A 16,603-nucleotide genomic window follows, 5' to 3' on the forward strand; every position below is an offset into this window, starting at 1 on the left:
TGTATTGTGTTGTGGGGATCGAACCCAAGCAACCTGAGCCTGACTGTTTTGTTGAAGCAGCCACTTAAAGAACTGAGCTACCGGGCAGGCCCCCCCGTTGCTTTATTTTGAACTAGTGTCTCACGTCGTGGCCTAGGTGCAGTTCAGGCTTGCATCCTCCTGCCTCAGCCGCCCCGCGTGCTGGGATCCCAGGTGTGCACCCACCTGTCTTCTATAGCTTTTGGAATTCTTTCTCCGTTCTGAATTTCTGGCATTTTGATTATGATGTGTCATGCAGAGATTCTTTTTGCTTCTGTCTATTTGGAATTCTAAATGACTCATTTACATATATGATTTATTCCATAAGTTTTAAAGTTTTTCTACGGTAATTTCAGTGAACAGATTTTTTTCCATAATTTTATTGATAAACAAATAGCAATGAGACAGTTTCAAATCAAATTGGTAGGACAGTTTCACTAATTCACACATTGCATAATTCTTCCTAGTGGTTAATTGCTGTACAAGATGCGGACATGATATACTATTTACAAACACCATAAGAACAAATCACTCTTCATTAAGAGATTGTAACTATATATCTATCCTAACCACTTTGAATACACAGATACAAAATGGACATTCATCTGTATCCCCTTTTTTTGTTAAGTTCCATTATTTGAATATTATAGGTGTGTAAACTCAGTAAAATATTCTAAAAGAGTCCAGTAGCCATAATAGTATTGGGTCTTCCGCTTCACTGGCAATGTCAGAAATTGTTGACCTGAGTCCCCTACAGCTCAACATAACAGCATGGCTTTACTTCTTATATTTCGTTTTTATACTTTTCTGCTGGATGGTTAAGACCAAGGTAAAGCAGGACCTATGCAACAAGAGTTGTAGCTTTTGGGTCTGATAAGGTCAGTGAAATTCCCTCAGGATTTATCCTGAAATCTGTACCTCAGATTGTAGAACCTTTGTCAGTGTCAGCCATGTGGATGAGTCACGGCCATTGCTTGGCCAATGTGCTCTCTGTGAAAGCCTGAGAGAATGTTTTCTCTCCAAGTGACTCTCCTTAGGCACACTCTACATCATTGATCACTTTCCTCTTTGGCCCCGTAATCTCCTTGATCAGAAAATTTGGGACACTACTGAGTTACATGATGTTACAGTACAGGTTCTCAAATGTCCTGAGTCTTAATTGACCTTAGAAGGTTAGGGCCAAAATGTTGGCTTTCCTTGCAGCCCTCCTTTTTCTCTAATTTTGGTCTGCAAACTTAGGTTGTTAACCATCTAGAAGACAAGCTTATTGTTATTACCATACAACTTAGGCTGTTAAGCTTAACCTCACTATCTGTCTGCAGATAATATGTTCCATAATATGGAACAGGTATTTTTTTATTGAGTATTGATATGTTGAACTTTAAGTCCCTACAGAATATGATAAAAAACATTTAAAAATTAGAATATATTTTAAAAATAGGCATAAAGAATTATATACTTCTTATGTTTACACATAAGTCCAAAAATCTCACCATATACAACCTTGAAGCAGGACAGTCCCACAATATTCCTTTTCCTGTCTCTTGCTTTCATTCACCACCCCCTTCTTGAACATCCACCTACCCGAGAGACATCATACCAGCAACTGTCATGTCATGACAAGCAGCCCATATTCAGAAGACCAGAATGACAGGCTCTCCAAGCATGAAACTATTACAAATTACCATCTGCAGTGCAGTAGCTTAGTTCACAGGTATCAGTATATATAGTTAGTCAAGGTGGGATCTTTCCAATTTACTGCTAGATTCAAAAATCTTTTGGAGATTCTCAGGATCATTGCCTTGCCCATCTTCTACATATAGCTGTATGGCTTGCCACTGTCATGTTTCCTAGCTCTTCTCCTTTCCCTCTCTTGATTAGTTAGTCCTTGAGATCCTGCTTTCCTTTTACTTGTATTATACCTTTCTATTTGTATTTCTTCTTTTGAGTTTTTATACAAGGGAGACTATCCGATATTTACACGTGTGTCTGGTTTATTTCACTTATGAGTATTATGTTCAAGTGGCATCCACTTCAATATAAAGGCTTCGAGTTTATCATTCTTAATAGCTGAATAATACTCCATTGTGTAAAAATACCACATCTTTTTCAACCATTCCTCAGGTGATGGGCATCAGTGAACAGATTTTTAAAAATACCCTCAGCTCATAATTTGACACCATCCTCAAGGTTGATGAGTAAGATTGTCCTTTTAGAGCTGTCTAGGAGCTCTTGGCTGATTTTTCCTTTGTTTCTTCTTTTTAGTTTCATCCTTACTGACAACCCTGTAGCACGTTCCCCTGCGTTCAGGTCTGCGCGGCCGTCTTCTGTAGCTTGTTCCCCTGCGTCAGGTCTGCACATCCTGACTTCTGTAGCATGTTCCCCTGAATTCAGGTCTGCACGTCCTGATTTCTTTTTTTCTTTCTTACCTCTTTGCTTAAAGTGATCTTTCACACCCTGCATTGTCTTCCTTAATTAATCTGCTTATTTACCTCTTCTTTGAGCTCATTAGTCATTGTGACTATCAACTTTTAAAACTCCTCGTCTGAAATTTTACCTGCTGGAGTTTCTGCGGGCCTGGCTTCTGGGGAGTTAGGGGTTTTGCTGTCCTGCTGTGTTGCACTCCGGGTGTCTCCGTCTCATTGGCCCTGCAACACCCAGGACTTGGGATGCTGTCCCAGATGAATATTTCAGACTTGGGTTCCTCGTCTTAGCAGGGGAACCACTAAGCTGGGCCAGAAGCGAAGGCAGTGGTGGCTACGGTGGGCGCAGAGGAGCAGTTGCTCCCCTGGCGTCTTTCCTGGAGGATTTCGTACTTTTCACACCATGACGCACTCTCCAAGTCTGTGCTGCCAGCAGTGGTGGGCTTGAGTGGTGGCGTGGTCCTGTTTCTGGGTTTCACTGTGTGCTCTTGCCTTCAGGCTGTGTTCCTCTGGCTGGTCTCTCTACCACTCTGCCACGTAAGCAGTGACAGGTGGCGGTGTCAGCGGTCACCTCGTGTTCTTGTCTGCAGTGCGCTGTACTGATTGGCTTTCCCACTGCTGGACGGCATCCTTGATGCCCAGGATGGAGGAGGGTTTACGTGGCTCACAGTTAGCAGGGGGTTCGTCTGTGATGGCTGGCTACAAGGCAGAAATATGGGGGAAGGACCTGGTCAAGGAAAGCTGCTCAGCTCACGGCATCCCGGTAGAGGGGGGGAGAGGAGCAAGGGCTGGCAGCTCACCATTCCAGTCTGGTTCCCAGGGACCCACCTGCCAACGGCCCAGTCGGCTAGAGAATGAGAGGCTAGTGCACTGACCAGCTCAGCACCCAGTCATCCAGCCCTCTTCCAACAGCCCCACTTCTGGACGTGACACTCTGGGGAACAGTTTAGATCTGGACCATGATAGCTGCCACTATGAATCTTCTGATTTTGTTTTTTAAATTCTGTTTTCTTTTGATTTCATCACAGATAGAAGCAGCAAACACGTTTCGCCCTGTCTTGTGGCAGTGGGCAGGTCTGGGGCTGGTCCTCATGCTCTGCACCGTCCCCAGCTCCCACCCAGGCCCAGGCTCCCAGAGAGCTGCTTCTGGTTGGCTGCGTGGCCTGCCTTCTCCCTTCCTTCTTTCTCAGGCTGTTCTTCCCCTTGGGGAGTGGATGTGGTGGAAACTGGCCTCAGCTTTTCTTTTCAGTAGCTCTCTCCACTTTTGGGCTGCCACACCCGGGGAACACGTGTCCGCCTTCTGCGTGCTTCCAGCGTGAGCTGTTCCGCTCCTTCATCAAAGCCTGATCAACACCATGTGAGAGGCGGTAGGCGGAGTAAACTTTAACCAGAGGTTTTTCCCTTTGGAGGAAACGTGAGAGAAGGGCAGTGTGCACAGCTGTCTTTCACCTGGTCACCCCACCTGCCACCTCACCCAGGAGGAGGAATTTCATTTATGCCAGTTTTCTAACAGACACCAAGGCGACAGCAGCCTTGCACACATAGTATTAACTGCTCACCCGTCTTACCCTGTTTCCTAATTAATAGTTTAAAGCAGCAAAGCCAGTGGAGGGTGAGAATGTGAGTGATTCTAATGATGGCAAACGCCTAGCTTTTGTGTACCCTGTACCAGGCACCGTTCTGAGCTTTACATTAGCGTGTAATTATCGCAGCAGCGTGCAGCGCAGGCGCTGCTACTGCCTCAGCCAAGGCGAGGAGAATTCATTCAGCAGAGAGTGATGGCTTCATGGCTATCGTCTGGCCAGGATTCAGGGACTGTGTGGCCACGAGCACCCTGTGTCTCGGGCCGTCGTTAGTACCGTCTAGAGCCCTGCTCTTCCCAGGGAGAGAGCAGTGTCACTGCTTGCTGGCATTGTTGTCATGAGAACACTAGGTCATTTTATATATCGTTAAGGTGACGTCTTACAGAAACATTCCTTGACAAAATCCAACATCCATTCATGGTAAGTGCAGGAAGAAAATGGTTATGGAAAGACCTTACCTCAGTCTTTTTTCTTTTTATGTATTTAGTACAGGGTCTCTAGGGTCTCACTACGGATCCGACTCGTAGTGATCCTTCCTGTTTTTCAGCCTCCCAAGTGCTGGGATTACAGGTGTATGCCACACACCCAGGACCTTGTGCTTGCCAGGGAAGCACTTATTCTACTGAGCCATCTCCATACTCATTCAGTGTCTCAGTGTGCCCCAGGGGTGGGGCTGGCACAGCAGGCCAGGGATCGAACCCCCAGCTCCTGTGTCTGCCTAAGCAGGCACTTCAATCCACTGAGCTATCTGACTGGCCCTTCCTTAATCTGATAAAAGCAATTTATGAGAACTCTCAACATCATATTAAATAAAGAAGAACTGAAAGTTTTCCCTCTAAAATCAGGAGGAACAAGACCAGGACATCCAATACCACCACTTCTGTTCAACATTATACTTGAGATAGTAACAAGAAGAATTAGGCAATAAAAGGATACCATTGGGAAGGAAGAGATCAAGTTGCCATTATTTGCAAACAACATGACCCTCCACATAGAAGACCCAAAAGAGTCCTACAATTAATAACCAAATGCAGTAATGTAGCAAGCTACAAAATCAACACACAAAAATCAGTAGCATTCCTGTACATTAATAATGAACTCACTGAAAAACAGGGAAAAATACCCTTCACATTAGCACCAAGAAAAATCCAATACTTAGGAATTAACCTAACCAAGGAAGTGAAAGAACTTTACAATGAAGCCTACAGTACGTGGAAAAGGCGATCAAAGAAGACATCAAAAAATGTGAAGATCTCCCCTGTTCCTGAGTAGGCAGAACCAGTGTAATCCGGGGGCCACACTTGCAAAGCTCACGAGTGGACTTGGCACTATCCCATTCACAATGTCAGCAACATCCTCATAGAACTAGAGAAAAAAGTCCTAAAATTTGTACAGAACCGAAAGGGACCCAGAATAACAAGCAGCCGTGGGTGGTGAGCACACCAGCAGGCATCAGAAGCATCATCGATTTGAAGTTAGATTGAAAAGCTGCAGTGATACAAACAGGATGGTACTGTCCCAGAAAACACTGAATCAGTGGATGGAAGAGAGGATGCCGAAACAGCCAAGCACATTCAGCTGTTTGATCTTTGACACAGAGGCCGAAAACCCTGGAAGGATGTCCTTTCAGGGCCCCAGTTGCACAGCAAAGAGTGCCATTAGTCAACCAAGAGGATCTTATCAAATTTAAAAGCTTCTGTACAGGGGCCGGGGAGATGGCTCAGTAGAATAAGCGCTTGCCTGGCAAGCGCAAGGGCCTCAGTTCGATCCACAGTTCTGCCAAAAAAAAAAAAAAAAAAAAAAATCTGGACAGCTAAGGAAACAACCAACAGAATGAAGAGGCAATCTGCAGAATAGGAAAACACTTTGGGAGCTATCCATCAGAGAACTAAGTCCTTAACTTATAAACCAGTTCTGCTCCCAGAGAACTTCCTAGTGCGTCTGATGCAGCACAGCTGTGGAAGGTCACAACTCGAATGTTCGTCAGATGGGGACTTACTGTATATAAAGCACGCCAGAAACTTGGCGCCTTTCAAGTAAAAGACCTGACTGGGCGAGGGCAACTGAAATGGACAGAATTACAAATGGTCGATAAATGCATGCTCAACACCGCTGGCCATTAGAGCAATACAAACGAAGACAACACTGAGGTTCCACTTTTCTCTAGGAGTGATCATCAACAAGAAAACAAAAATAACGCATGCTGGGTTGGGGGGACACGTCCTGCCTGGCAAGTGCAAGGTCCTGAGTTCAACACCCCGGACCCCCCCCCCCCCAAAAAAAAAAGTGCTGACAGGACTGTAGGGGCAAAAAGAAGCCTGCGACGTTGGTGGTGGACTCAACTGGTACAGCCACTGTGGACATCAGTGCGGAGAGTCCTCCAAACACTAAGACTGGGAATTCCACGGGACCCAGCCCTCCCCTTCCTGGCGGACCCCCGGGTTCAAGGCAAGGGCGCTCACCACGTGCATGACCGTGAGGGCGGCCGCCCGGTTCCTCACAGCTGAGTCTTGGAAGCAGCCTCAGCCAACGACAGACGAGCGGACGAGGAACGTGTGCGCGCCCACGGTGGAGCAGCGCCGTGCGCAGAGAGGCTCCACCCGAGGCTCCGACTGCGAAGGGAGGCGCGTGAGGCGGCGGCCGGAAGTGACGTAAGACGCCCAAGTTCGCGTGCCGCTCAGCTTCGCTTATGGGAAGCCAGAAACATAAGAGCAAAGGAGAGCAGGGAGTTGGGGCCTGCTCAGATGGGAAGGGGCGAGAGGAGGACAGAGACCAGGACGGCCTCGTGCGCGCACCCACTCCTCCAGGAGAGCAAGCGTTGTGTGCCGCGCACGTGGACCGTGAGGCGCGCCGGCTTTTGTTACCTGGTGACATGACAGCACCCTGCAGGAGTGCTCGGGGCATTTGTGCCGCTGAAGGTTAGTTGTGAAGTTTTTCAGCTAGCATTTTTCTTCTTAAAACTCAAACAGTAATACCACCGGTAGACTAGAAAAACCACACAGTACAAAAACTTAGATCTGGCATACTTCCTTCAAACGTTTGACCCCAGCCATCCGACCCAGGAAGTGATGCTGCCGCATTCTGGAGTGTCTCTGTATGCATAATCTGCTTTCCTTGAAGGGGGATGGAAGCTTTCTGCCCACTTTCCTCGATACTTGGCCGCCTAAAGGTTCACTTTGCAGTCGTTCCTTGCCTGTACCTGGCTTCCTGTTGTCGTGGCTGTGATACTTCCTTCCATGCAGATGTTAGAATTTAACCCAGGATGATGGGTATTTGTTTCCAGGTTCTTCCTATTTCCCAGGACACTGTAGGAATTTTAAAAACTCCGCAAAGGTGCCTCCATCTGTCAGTGGGACAGTTCTGCTCGTGGCAGTTTATATCCCATCACAGGCTGAACGACTGACGTGGGGCGCATACTACCGAGGTCCTTTGGGGCGTGGGTTGGCGCTTCCGTCACGCCGTGTGCAGCGTGTGCTCCTCCTTCCTCTGCCAGCACTGCATGTGGGTTGTGCAACATCAACCTTGGCTGATCCAAAGCGGGATGCTGCTTATTTTGCATATTAAAAAAGCCAACCTTTCCGCTGACGCCTGGCCTTCTTTTCCCTTTCCCAGGTAAACATGGATGATCGCTTTGGGCAGATCATGGTCGAGAACCTTTGGAGGCGACAGTGTCACCTGGCGGGAGTGGAGACCTGCAAGTCGCTGGAGTCTCAGGTCAGCGGCCAGGCGGCATCCACGGAGCCCTTGGCCACCCAGGGAGGGCGTTTGTCCCCATGGACGAGCCGGTTCCCGAATCCCTGCCGAGCGCCTGCGAAGTCGGACTTCGCCGTGTTGGTGTGCAAAACTAAAGTTTACGTCTCCTGAACCCCACTTCATTATGCAAGCTTTATTTTTAATGTAAAATCCCTTTCTTATTATGTAAAATGTTAAACTTAGACGGAGAAGGGATGGTAAGTACCCATAGCCTGGTGGCCAGCTTTCAGTTGTTTTGTAGATATCACTTCATGTGTCCTCGCCACAATGTTTTTGTCAGAATATGTCTGTGCAAACCCCGGACTACACGTGATTCCACATCGTATTTCCATCTCAGTCACTTCCAAGGCCTGTCTTCTGCGAGTGCGGTGATGTCATTGTCGCGTCTCACAGCAGACATGCGCTTCAGAGCATCAGATAGCTAATGCGTGTTCACTTCCCCGCGGGCTACTTGCCAAGCCTTAACTCCCTGCTTCTCTACGCCCTTCTTTAGAGAGAGCGGCTCCTGTTGAACGGGTGGGAAACAGCGTCAGCGGTGGACATGATGGAGTTGTACAGCAGGCTGCCCCGCGCCGAGGTGAACAGGTAGGGACCAGCTGGCCACTGGGAACTCACGGAGCGGGAAGCACGGAAAGAAACCTTCACCAGACTTACTTGGAAACAAATTAAACATTTGTAGCAGCGATAGTCACTCCTGAGCTGTTATCTGAGACAGAGAACAGATTATGTTAGAATAAAGAGTCACACCTGGAAAATTCCCAGGACCACCTCTCGGTGGAAATTTTGCATAATCCCTGTTTTGGAGAAGAGGAAAATGATATGGTCCAAGGATTTCTAAGAGGAAAAAAAAAGCCCTCAAATAGCGATTTTTTTTTTAAATTTTATTTATTTATTTATTTATTTATTTGTGTGTGTGTGTGTGTGTCTGTGTGTGTGTGGCCAGCTCAGCCCACCAGGGGGAGGGGCTGTCTGGCATGTGGTGCTGGGGGATTGAACCGCGGTCCCTGTGCTTTGCTAAGCTTGTTCTAAGTAGGTGCTTTAGTCCACTGAGCCATCTCACCAGCCCCTCAGCATTTTAAATGGACTTTCTCAACATCATAAAGTAAATAAACATCAGTGTTCTGAAACACAAATCCACACGGTGCGCAGGCGTGAAGCAAGAAGCAGCCTGCACTCGCATGGTGCAGCCCGCGCTTGTCAACTGAGCGGGTCGCACTCCCTCTCTGCGTACAGACAGACGAATGTGGATGTGTAGGTGGTGTTTTCTGAACCGCTGGCTTCACACTGCTGGTCGCGAAGTCACCCTGTCTTTGTAAAACTTACACGTAGGACTAATCCATTTTAGTGTATCAAAATGCTGAGGTTACCCTATCCTGCGTGTAGGCCCATGGTACTTGTGTGACTCCGCAGAGAGAGTAGATCCATAGTCCCAGTTTTAAAGAAGTTAAAAAATGGCTGTAGCTGGACGCTGGCAGTGGTATCCTTTATTTCCGTTTTCCTGTTGCCGCAGGAGAGAACCGCGCTTCCTGGGCGTCTGTCGGCGCCCACCTGAGCTCTCTGCAGACTCTGCTTCCTGACTTGCGCTCTGTCCTTTGGAGACCTTGACACCATGAGAAAACATTTTTTGTCTTGCTGTCCCATAGAACTTACTAGTGCTTGGAAGTATCACAGTGTTTTCTACGTATCTAAGTGTAACTAGTGACAAAAACCATTAGCATTTGAGAGAGGGAAGTCTTCCAGTAATCAGGTTAGTGCTTCCTGGATTCTTCTGGAAGCACCCTTTGGTGCCAGAAATCCAACTCACAGCCTCACAATTGCCGGGCAGGCACTGTGCCGCTGAGCTATATCCCCAGCCCTGGAAGCACCCTGTCTGCTAGGCTGGTCAAAACTATTTTGAGGGCCAGCCAAATTGCTCTGCGGATTAAAGCGCCTGCTTAGGCAGATGCAGGGGCTGGGAGTTAGATCCCCGGGCCTGCCATGCTGGCCCTGCCTCCAGGGCTTGCTGAGACGCATGGTGGCCTGTGATCCCAGCACTTGGAGGCTGAAAACAGGAGGATCATTGAGTCTGATCTACGCAGTGAGACCCTGTAGACCCTGTCCTAAATACAGAAAAACTATTTTGCATACCCCTGGCATGGCACCTAAAGTGGGCATGCTGTAGAACCTTTTCCAGCTCCCCGGGGAGGGTTCTGCAGTTAGCACAAGCCAGACAGATTTGTTTCCGGCACATTGGTCTCCTGTGACCCTGGTCCTCCGAGGACAGCACCGAGCAGCCCAGTGGGAGCCAGTAGGGAGGCGGTGTGGGCTCTGCTCTGTCTCTGGGCTGAACAGCCTGCATCTTCATGACTGTTACAGCGTGAGCCTGCACCTGCTGGGTACGTGGAGGACAAGGAAGAGGCCAAGGCCAGCAGGTTCATTTACAGACGCTGAGCATCTGCTGTGTGCATGCGGGACGCATTTTCTGAGCAGAACCCAGAATAGACTAGAAAATATGAGATATGTTCAGTATACACAGTGAATGTGTAAGTTAAAAAGTGTATTGCAGTAAACAGCACCCTGCCATTAACCCTCTCAAAATACTCTCCTGCACTTTAAACACTCGCATTCATTGTTGGTGCTGCCACCTTCTGAAGTCGTTCTGGAAGTTTTTTCTGTGAGTGGAGTGATCGAAGTGCAGGGAACACTGCTGCCTCGTGCTGTTGTCCAGCACGACGGCAGGCTCGGTAAAAGCATGACACCACGTCTTCATCCGCCATGTCCCCTGGCTCCGGCTCTGCGCGACTTCTGGCTTTCTCCCAGAGTCAGAGTGACCTGCAAGGTGCACGTCTGGAATTGACTCAGGCGCACGAGGCCGCACAAGAGTGCAACCAGTCTTGGGACTCGTGAAAGAGGCGCTCCAGAGCTGCTTCAGAAGGGGGCAAGGATGGGGGCAAGGGCATTGGGTGCGAGAGGAGGTGTTTCAGTGGAGCTCAATGGCAACGTGTCTTCCTGGAGTATATTTGGTTTTAGTTTTGGTACAGGGTCTCACTACATAGCTCAGGCTATCACATATAATACTGGTCAAAAAAAAAAATTAACCATTAACTGTACCTTCCAATAGACCGTTAAAACTCAACAGTACAATTACCCAGACTATCTTGTGGCTACTATGCACACATTTCTTTTTCCCGTTCTTCTTTCTTTTCTCCTTTCCCTCACGCCAGTTGTTCCTTCCCTTTAGCAGTTTCTTTCCCTTTCATGGTATCTATTGTGCCGCTCCAATTTTATTTACTCTTCCAGGTTCTGGCACCAGGGCGACAGTAAGATGTGTACACATGCGGGCTGACTTACTTCACTTATCAGTTGCTCTCTAGTTGCATCCATTAACCTATAAAAGCCTTAAGTTTATCTTTTGTATAGCTGAGTAAATACTCCACTGTATAAAAATGCCACCTTTTTTATCCATTCCTCAGTGGATGGGCAGCAAGTATATTTTTCTGGTTTGTCTTATGACTCATGGAGGGCGTTGCTACAGATTGAGCCCAGGGCCTCATGCGTGTTAGGCGTGCACTCCAGCACTGTGCTGCGGTTAACGCCAAGCTCTTCCTTGCTGGTGTGGTATGTCACGGGATCGAACTCAGGACCTTGTGCTTGCCAGGCAGGCGCTTACGCCACTGAACAGTCCCTGGCAAGCTTATGTTTAGTTGTGATGAGATTAAAGTGGGACCGCACCAGACACACACCTCTTAACACACTGCGCACGCCACATCAGAGGCTGCGGCCGCCGCCTGCCACTGTGGTGCTTCCTCGTGTGATGCTGTCTTTTACTCTCCGCACAGAATAGAATCCCTCGAATTCCTGGATGAGATGGAGCTTCTGGAGCAGCTCATGCGTCACTACTGCCTGTGCTGGGCGACCCGAGGGGGACAGGAACTCGGTAGGTGGTGGTTCCTTGTTGCCGTGACCTGGAAACGGGGGCTGTTCTCCTCCCGAGAGCCACGCTGCCTCAGAGGACCGGGCGGCACACACTTCTCTGCGCACGTCCAGAGAATTTTCAGTTGCGTTTTGTTTTTATGGCGCAGAAATCGGATTATTGAAGTAAGCTGCCAGTACAAGAAGCAGCAAAGTGGGGCGGCGAGGCAGCTCAGCAGAGCGAGGCGCCGCTTAGGCAAGTGAGTGCAGCACTGCAGTTCCATTCCTAGCACCACATGCCACTGTGCCGGAGCGGGCTGAGCCAGCTAGAGTGTGGGCGCAGTGGCGCTTGCCTGCAACCCCAGCCTGGGCAGGCTGGAAACAGAGGGAGCGCCACGAGTCTCGGCTGCGTAGTAAGACCCTGTAACAATCGAATACATTTTTTAAAAAATCAACCTTTGACAAGTTGGCGGTGGAATTTCTACAGTTTAAAGGTTAAAGCCCTTGAGGGCTTCTGGTAATAACCTTAATAAAAGCACACAGCGTTTGTCTCCTTCAGTAGCTCATAATCATGTTTATGACTTGTTAAGTACACAGATCGTTACATTTCTGTAACAGCCATGCAGCTGGGGGTGAATTCCACCCTCTTATCTCTAAGGGACAGTTCCCTGGCGGTGGCAGAGTAAGCCCTGTGGAGCTAGCACGCATCTGTCTCAGCGTCTTGTTATCTTTAGTAATCCCAGAACTGTGGCAGTGATCAGCTTTCATGCCGCCCCAGCTTTGTACCTGCCCCAGGCGAGTCTGGCTTCCCTGCCGGTTGTCCGTGGACACCTCCCAGCCCGGTGGAGATGGTGTCAGGCCCAAGCTTCCTGCGGGGATGGCTGACCCTAATGACTTAGGACCTCACATAAGGAGCTGGTAGAAAGCACAGACCTGGGCAGCGGCAGGGACGTCTCCAGGGCGAGAGTCCAGGCTGCCATGAGGTAGCCTGGTGACCCCTCTGATCCAGCCTTTCATTCTCCTTGTTCGTACACTTACCCAGCTGCGGAGCTCAGCGCTTGGAGTCCTTCCAGTTTGTTTCTGATTTAAAATCATTTATTGGGGTGTTTTTACATAAACTGTTACACCTCCCACTTATAAAACAATATAATTTTTAGTAAAGAACTTGGAAACTTCTAAAAGTATGGGGGGAAAATAAAATTTATGTGGCTACCTATTATTCAAAGATAAACTCTAGGTAACTTTTCTTTCTCCTCTTTCTCTAGCTGTTTTATTTTTAATAGTTGGATTTAGATGTTTATGTAACTTCCATTCCTGATTTATTGCCCTTAATTAATATTGTAACATAAGCATTTCCTCCTTGCTTTAGAAACTCAGTGAATGTGTTTTGTGACTATTAAGCTGGACCATGTGACTCAGGCTGACTTGACTTAGCTCTGCCATGCTTTCCACAGGATGGCGTGCGGACCATGTTTTTCCTTTTTGTGGTCCTGGGTGCTGAAGCCAGGGCCTTTGCTTTAAGCCATATTCCTGGCCCTTTTAAAAGTATTTTGATTTTGAGGGTCAGCCAAGTAGCTCAGCGGATTAAAGCGCCTGCAAGCAGGCGCAGGGGCCAGGGGTTCATTCCCAGGGCTGCCCTGCTGGCCTGCCCCCAGGGCACGCCGAGACTGCTATTGAGGCTGGGCGAGGTGGTGCCTGCTTACAATTCCAGATCTTGGGAAGCTATAAACAGGTGGATCACTATGAGTCCAATCTACTCAGTCAGACCCTGAACACCCTGGACACCCTTTCCTAAATACAGAAAATAATTTGATTTTTGAGACAGCTCTCCCCAGGCCACTGGGTGCCATGTAGTGCTGTGCCTGGCCACCGCAGATGTGTCATGCAGAGGCCACTGTGTTGCCGGCTGCCGGGCTGCCGGGCTGCTGGGCACGGCCCGTGTTCATCTCTGGGCAGTGCAGGAGCTTCATTGCATGTGCTCAAAGGTCAGCAGTTCAATGGCAGATTTTGGATGTTTACAATGCAGAGCCCATAAATTGTTATTGTGCTTTCTCAGTCCGTTTTATACCACTCATAAACAGAAGCCTCCTGCCCAGCGCCCTGGCGTGGACGCAGCCTCACTTCACGGAGCCCGAGCAGCGCGCCTCGGCCCACTCTGCTGCACTTTGAGGGCCTCTGAACAGCCTCTGTGTTTGCTTCCCAGGTCTCAAGGAGATAACGTGCTGATCCGTGGCGGCTCCTCCTGAGCTGGGAGCGGCGGGCTCTGGCCTGCCAGGGACACTGCAGGGCTTCTGGGGAGATGGCCTGCCATGCCCGCCGGCCTCTTCCCGCACTCAGAGACGCCTGTCGCAGAGGTGGCTGCACGTTCCTGTTCCTGTTGACTTGTGCTGTTTAAATAAATCTCTCTTGCCGCCTGCCATGTGTGGAGCCTCTGCTCATCATGTGGCCGTGCCAGGCCGCATGGCCAGGCCTTGCTTCTGTAATAGCTTGCGCCCACTTGCCTGGAGCCCTCCCCTGACCCCAGCCTGCTCCCTGTGAGTCAGATGCACCTTGTGATCTGAGATTCATTTTGGGATTTAATCTCCTGTGAGCTTTTTATGGTAGTACCTGACACGCCTCGACCTGGGCTGCCTCTGCCAGATGCGAGAGCTGTCCTCTGCTCTTGGTTCTGCCCTTGCTGGCTTAGCCAGCCTGGTTGCGTCCTTCCTCTTGGTTGTTGGCCCCTGAAAGCGGCCCTCGAGAAGGTCTGTGTCCTGATTCGCAGAACTTCCCGTGGCGAAGGGTGCTTTGCAGATGCGATCAGGTAGCAACTTGAAATGCGGTCACCTTGATTGTCCACGTGGCTTAAAGTGACCCCAGGACTCCGTGTGAGAAGGACGGCGAGGTCAGAACCAGAGGAGACAGTGTAGCGACAGACACAGCGACTGTGGATGCGTCTGCTTCGAAGATGGAAGCAGGTGCCAGAGGACACGGTACTTCAACCACTGGAAGAGGGAAGGGCGCGAGCAGTCTTCCTCAGAGGCTCTGGAAGGAGCCAGCCTGGCCAACACTTTGATTTTGCCTCAGTAAAGCTGATTTCATATTCCTGTGCTTAGGGCCATAAGAAAATAACTGCAAGTTTTTGTTTTATTTTTCAGATAGGGTTTCCTTCTGTAGCCCAGGCTGGCCTTGCGTTCACAGCAGTCCTCCTGCCTCAGCCTCCCGAGTGCTGGGATTGTAGACGTGTGTCGCCACTCCCAGCTCTGTGGTGTGTTAAGCTACTAAATTTGTGGTAGTTTGTTTCAGCAGTAGCAGAAAAGCGGTAAAGTCATGCTCCAGAGTGAAACCCACAATGCAGGGATGGGCCTGATCCTGAGCTGGGGCTGTCGCCGTGAACCCGAGTGTTCAGGGGAGGCCATGAGGAAGCCCTGGTGTGCTCCCAGAGTGGTCACAGCCCCGTCTTCCCTAGTCTGGATCTCCCAGTCAGCGTCCCTAGAGCAGGCTGCATCCCTGGGGCATGGCTCTGGGTGGGAATTGGTGCGTGCAGGCAGCTTGCAATAAAAGTGAATCACTGCGTGGGAGAGCCGCGTCCCTTACGCGTCCCTTTCGCACTCAGTTCCAGAAGGTCTGGGGCTAGTAGTGGCATGTCCTTTCTATATTGTTCACTAATCCATGTTTGTGAAGCCTTGGGACCACACCATTAGTGGGCAGTGAGTCAGTTTTGTGGACCAAGTCCATTAATTTTAAGATATGGAATAAACAGTAAAGGTGAGTATTGTTTTTGAGACTTCATTTTCATGTGCAGTATGTATACACAGGCATGATAATAATTGTCGTGGTTTGGGGTTTTTATAAGGGGAGCAATACAATCCAGGACATGTTTTATAAGGTTATTTTATAATCACCCGAAGAAGCACCTACAGAGAGTGCGGGGAGCCTGCCCACACACTACAGACCAAAGCTTCCGGCCGAGGCCCGGATCCTGATGCCCTGCGTGAGTCCCGCTGCAGCCCTAGAGCCCCAACAGGGCCTCCCACAAGTCCAGCTGAGGCCCGGAGCCCACGACAGTGTCTCACACAGGCCCGCTTCACGGCTCTGTGCTGGGAAGGCCCCAGGGTCGGGTGGAAGTGAGGAAGTCTGTGCCAGCGGGATGGAGGGCCCGTGCCAGCCGCTGAGGGGTCTGCCCTGGGGCCAGGAAGCAGCGCTCAAGGTAAGCCCCAGAGCGGCCCCAAAGTACCACAGCCGTCCTCAGCCACAGCGAGGTCCCGAGCTCCTCCAGAGGTGAGGACAGCTGGGTTCCCGTCAGGACGAGCTTCCCCAGGAGGCTGAGCAGCGCCCCATCTTCCCCTCCAGAGCCAGGAAGTGCTGTTCACGATGAGGACCAGGGCTCCGCCAAGGTGAACCACAGCCATTCTCAGCCACAAGGTCCTGAGCTCCTCCTCCCGGGAGAGAAGCCAGGTTCCCCAGAAAAGGCAGCATGCCGAGGTCCTCCAGCAGAACAGCCCGGGAGAGCTAGCAGCTTCTCCAAGCAGCTGCCTCACGGCCTCTCACCAGCTTCTCCAGTCCGGCCTCTTAGGCTGCCTGCAGCCGCCCTCCGGTGGGCCTCCCACACCCGTGACTGGGTGGAAGAGGGTGATTGCCAGCTAACCCTCCACTAGCATACTGTGAATGTTTAAAAATTGTATTACTGTAAAAGACTTCGGCCATGCATCCCACAAGATACTGCCTGCTTGGAAACACTTATGCCACTTTTCTTGCCACTTCATGAAGAAGCTCTGGAAGTCCCAGTTTCTTCATGAGATGTGATCAAAAATCCGGCGAATGCTGGTAGCAACGAAAGGGCAGGCTCGTAAAAACGTGGCCGCGTGTCCCAGTCCGCCTTGCTCACTGCGTCTGGCACTGTGTGACTTCTGGGTCTTCCCCAAAGTCAAAATGACCACGAGGGGGAAATAATTT

The 16,603-nt window shown here is 49.8% G+C and overlaps 1 protein-coding gene across 2 annotated transcripts in view; it reads left to right on the plus strand.

Annotated features, from left to right (window-relative positions):
* Window positions 1–14,080, plus strand: part of Lcmt1 (leucine carboxyl methyltransferase 1) — a 72,076-nt gene extending 57,996 nt beyond the window's left edge. For both annotated transcript variants that reach the window (XM_004623127.2, XM_023715749.1), the window contains exons 8-11: window positions 7,637–7,738; window positions 8,271–8,362; window positions 11,596–11,693; window positions 13,872–14,080. In XM_004623127.2, coding sequence (XP_004623184.1) covers window positions 7,637–7,738; window positions 8,271–8,362; window positions 11,596–11,693; window positions 13,872–13,894 — 315 coding nt within the window. In that variant the 3' untranslated portion in view covers window positions 13,895–14,080. The remainder of the gene's footprint in view (window positions 1–7,636; window positions 7,739–8,270; window positions 8,363–11,595; window positions 11,694–13,871) is intronic.
* Window positions 14,081–16,603: the final 2,523 nt, after the last annotated feature.

This window comes from Octodon degus, unplaced genomic scaffold, assembly GCF_000260255.1.
Source record: "Octodon degus isolate 3935 unplaced genomic scaffold, OctDeg1.0 scaffold00001, whole genome shotgun sequence".
Classification (NCBI taxonomy): Eukaryota; Metazoa; Chordata; class Mammalia; order Rodentia; family Octodontidae; genus Octodon; species Octodon degus.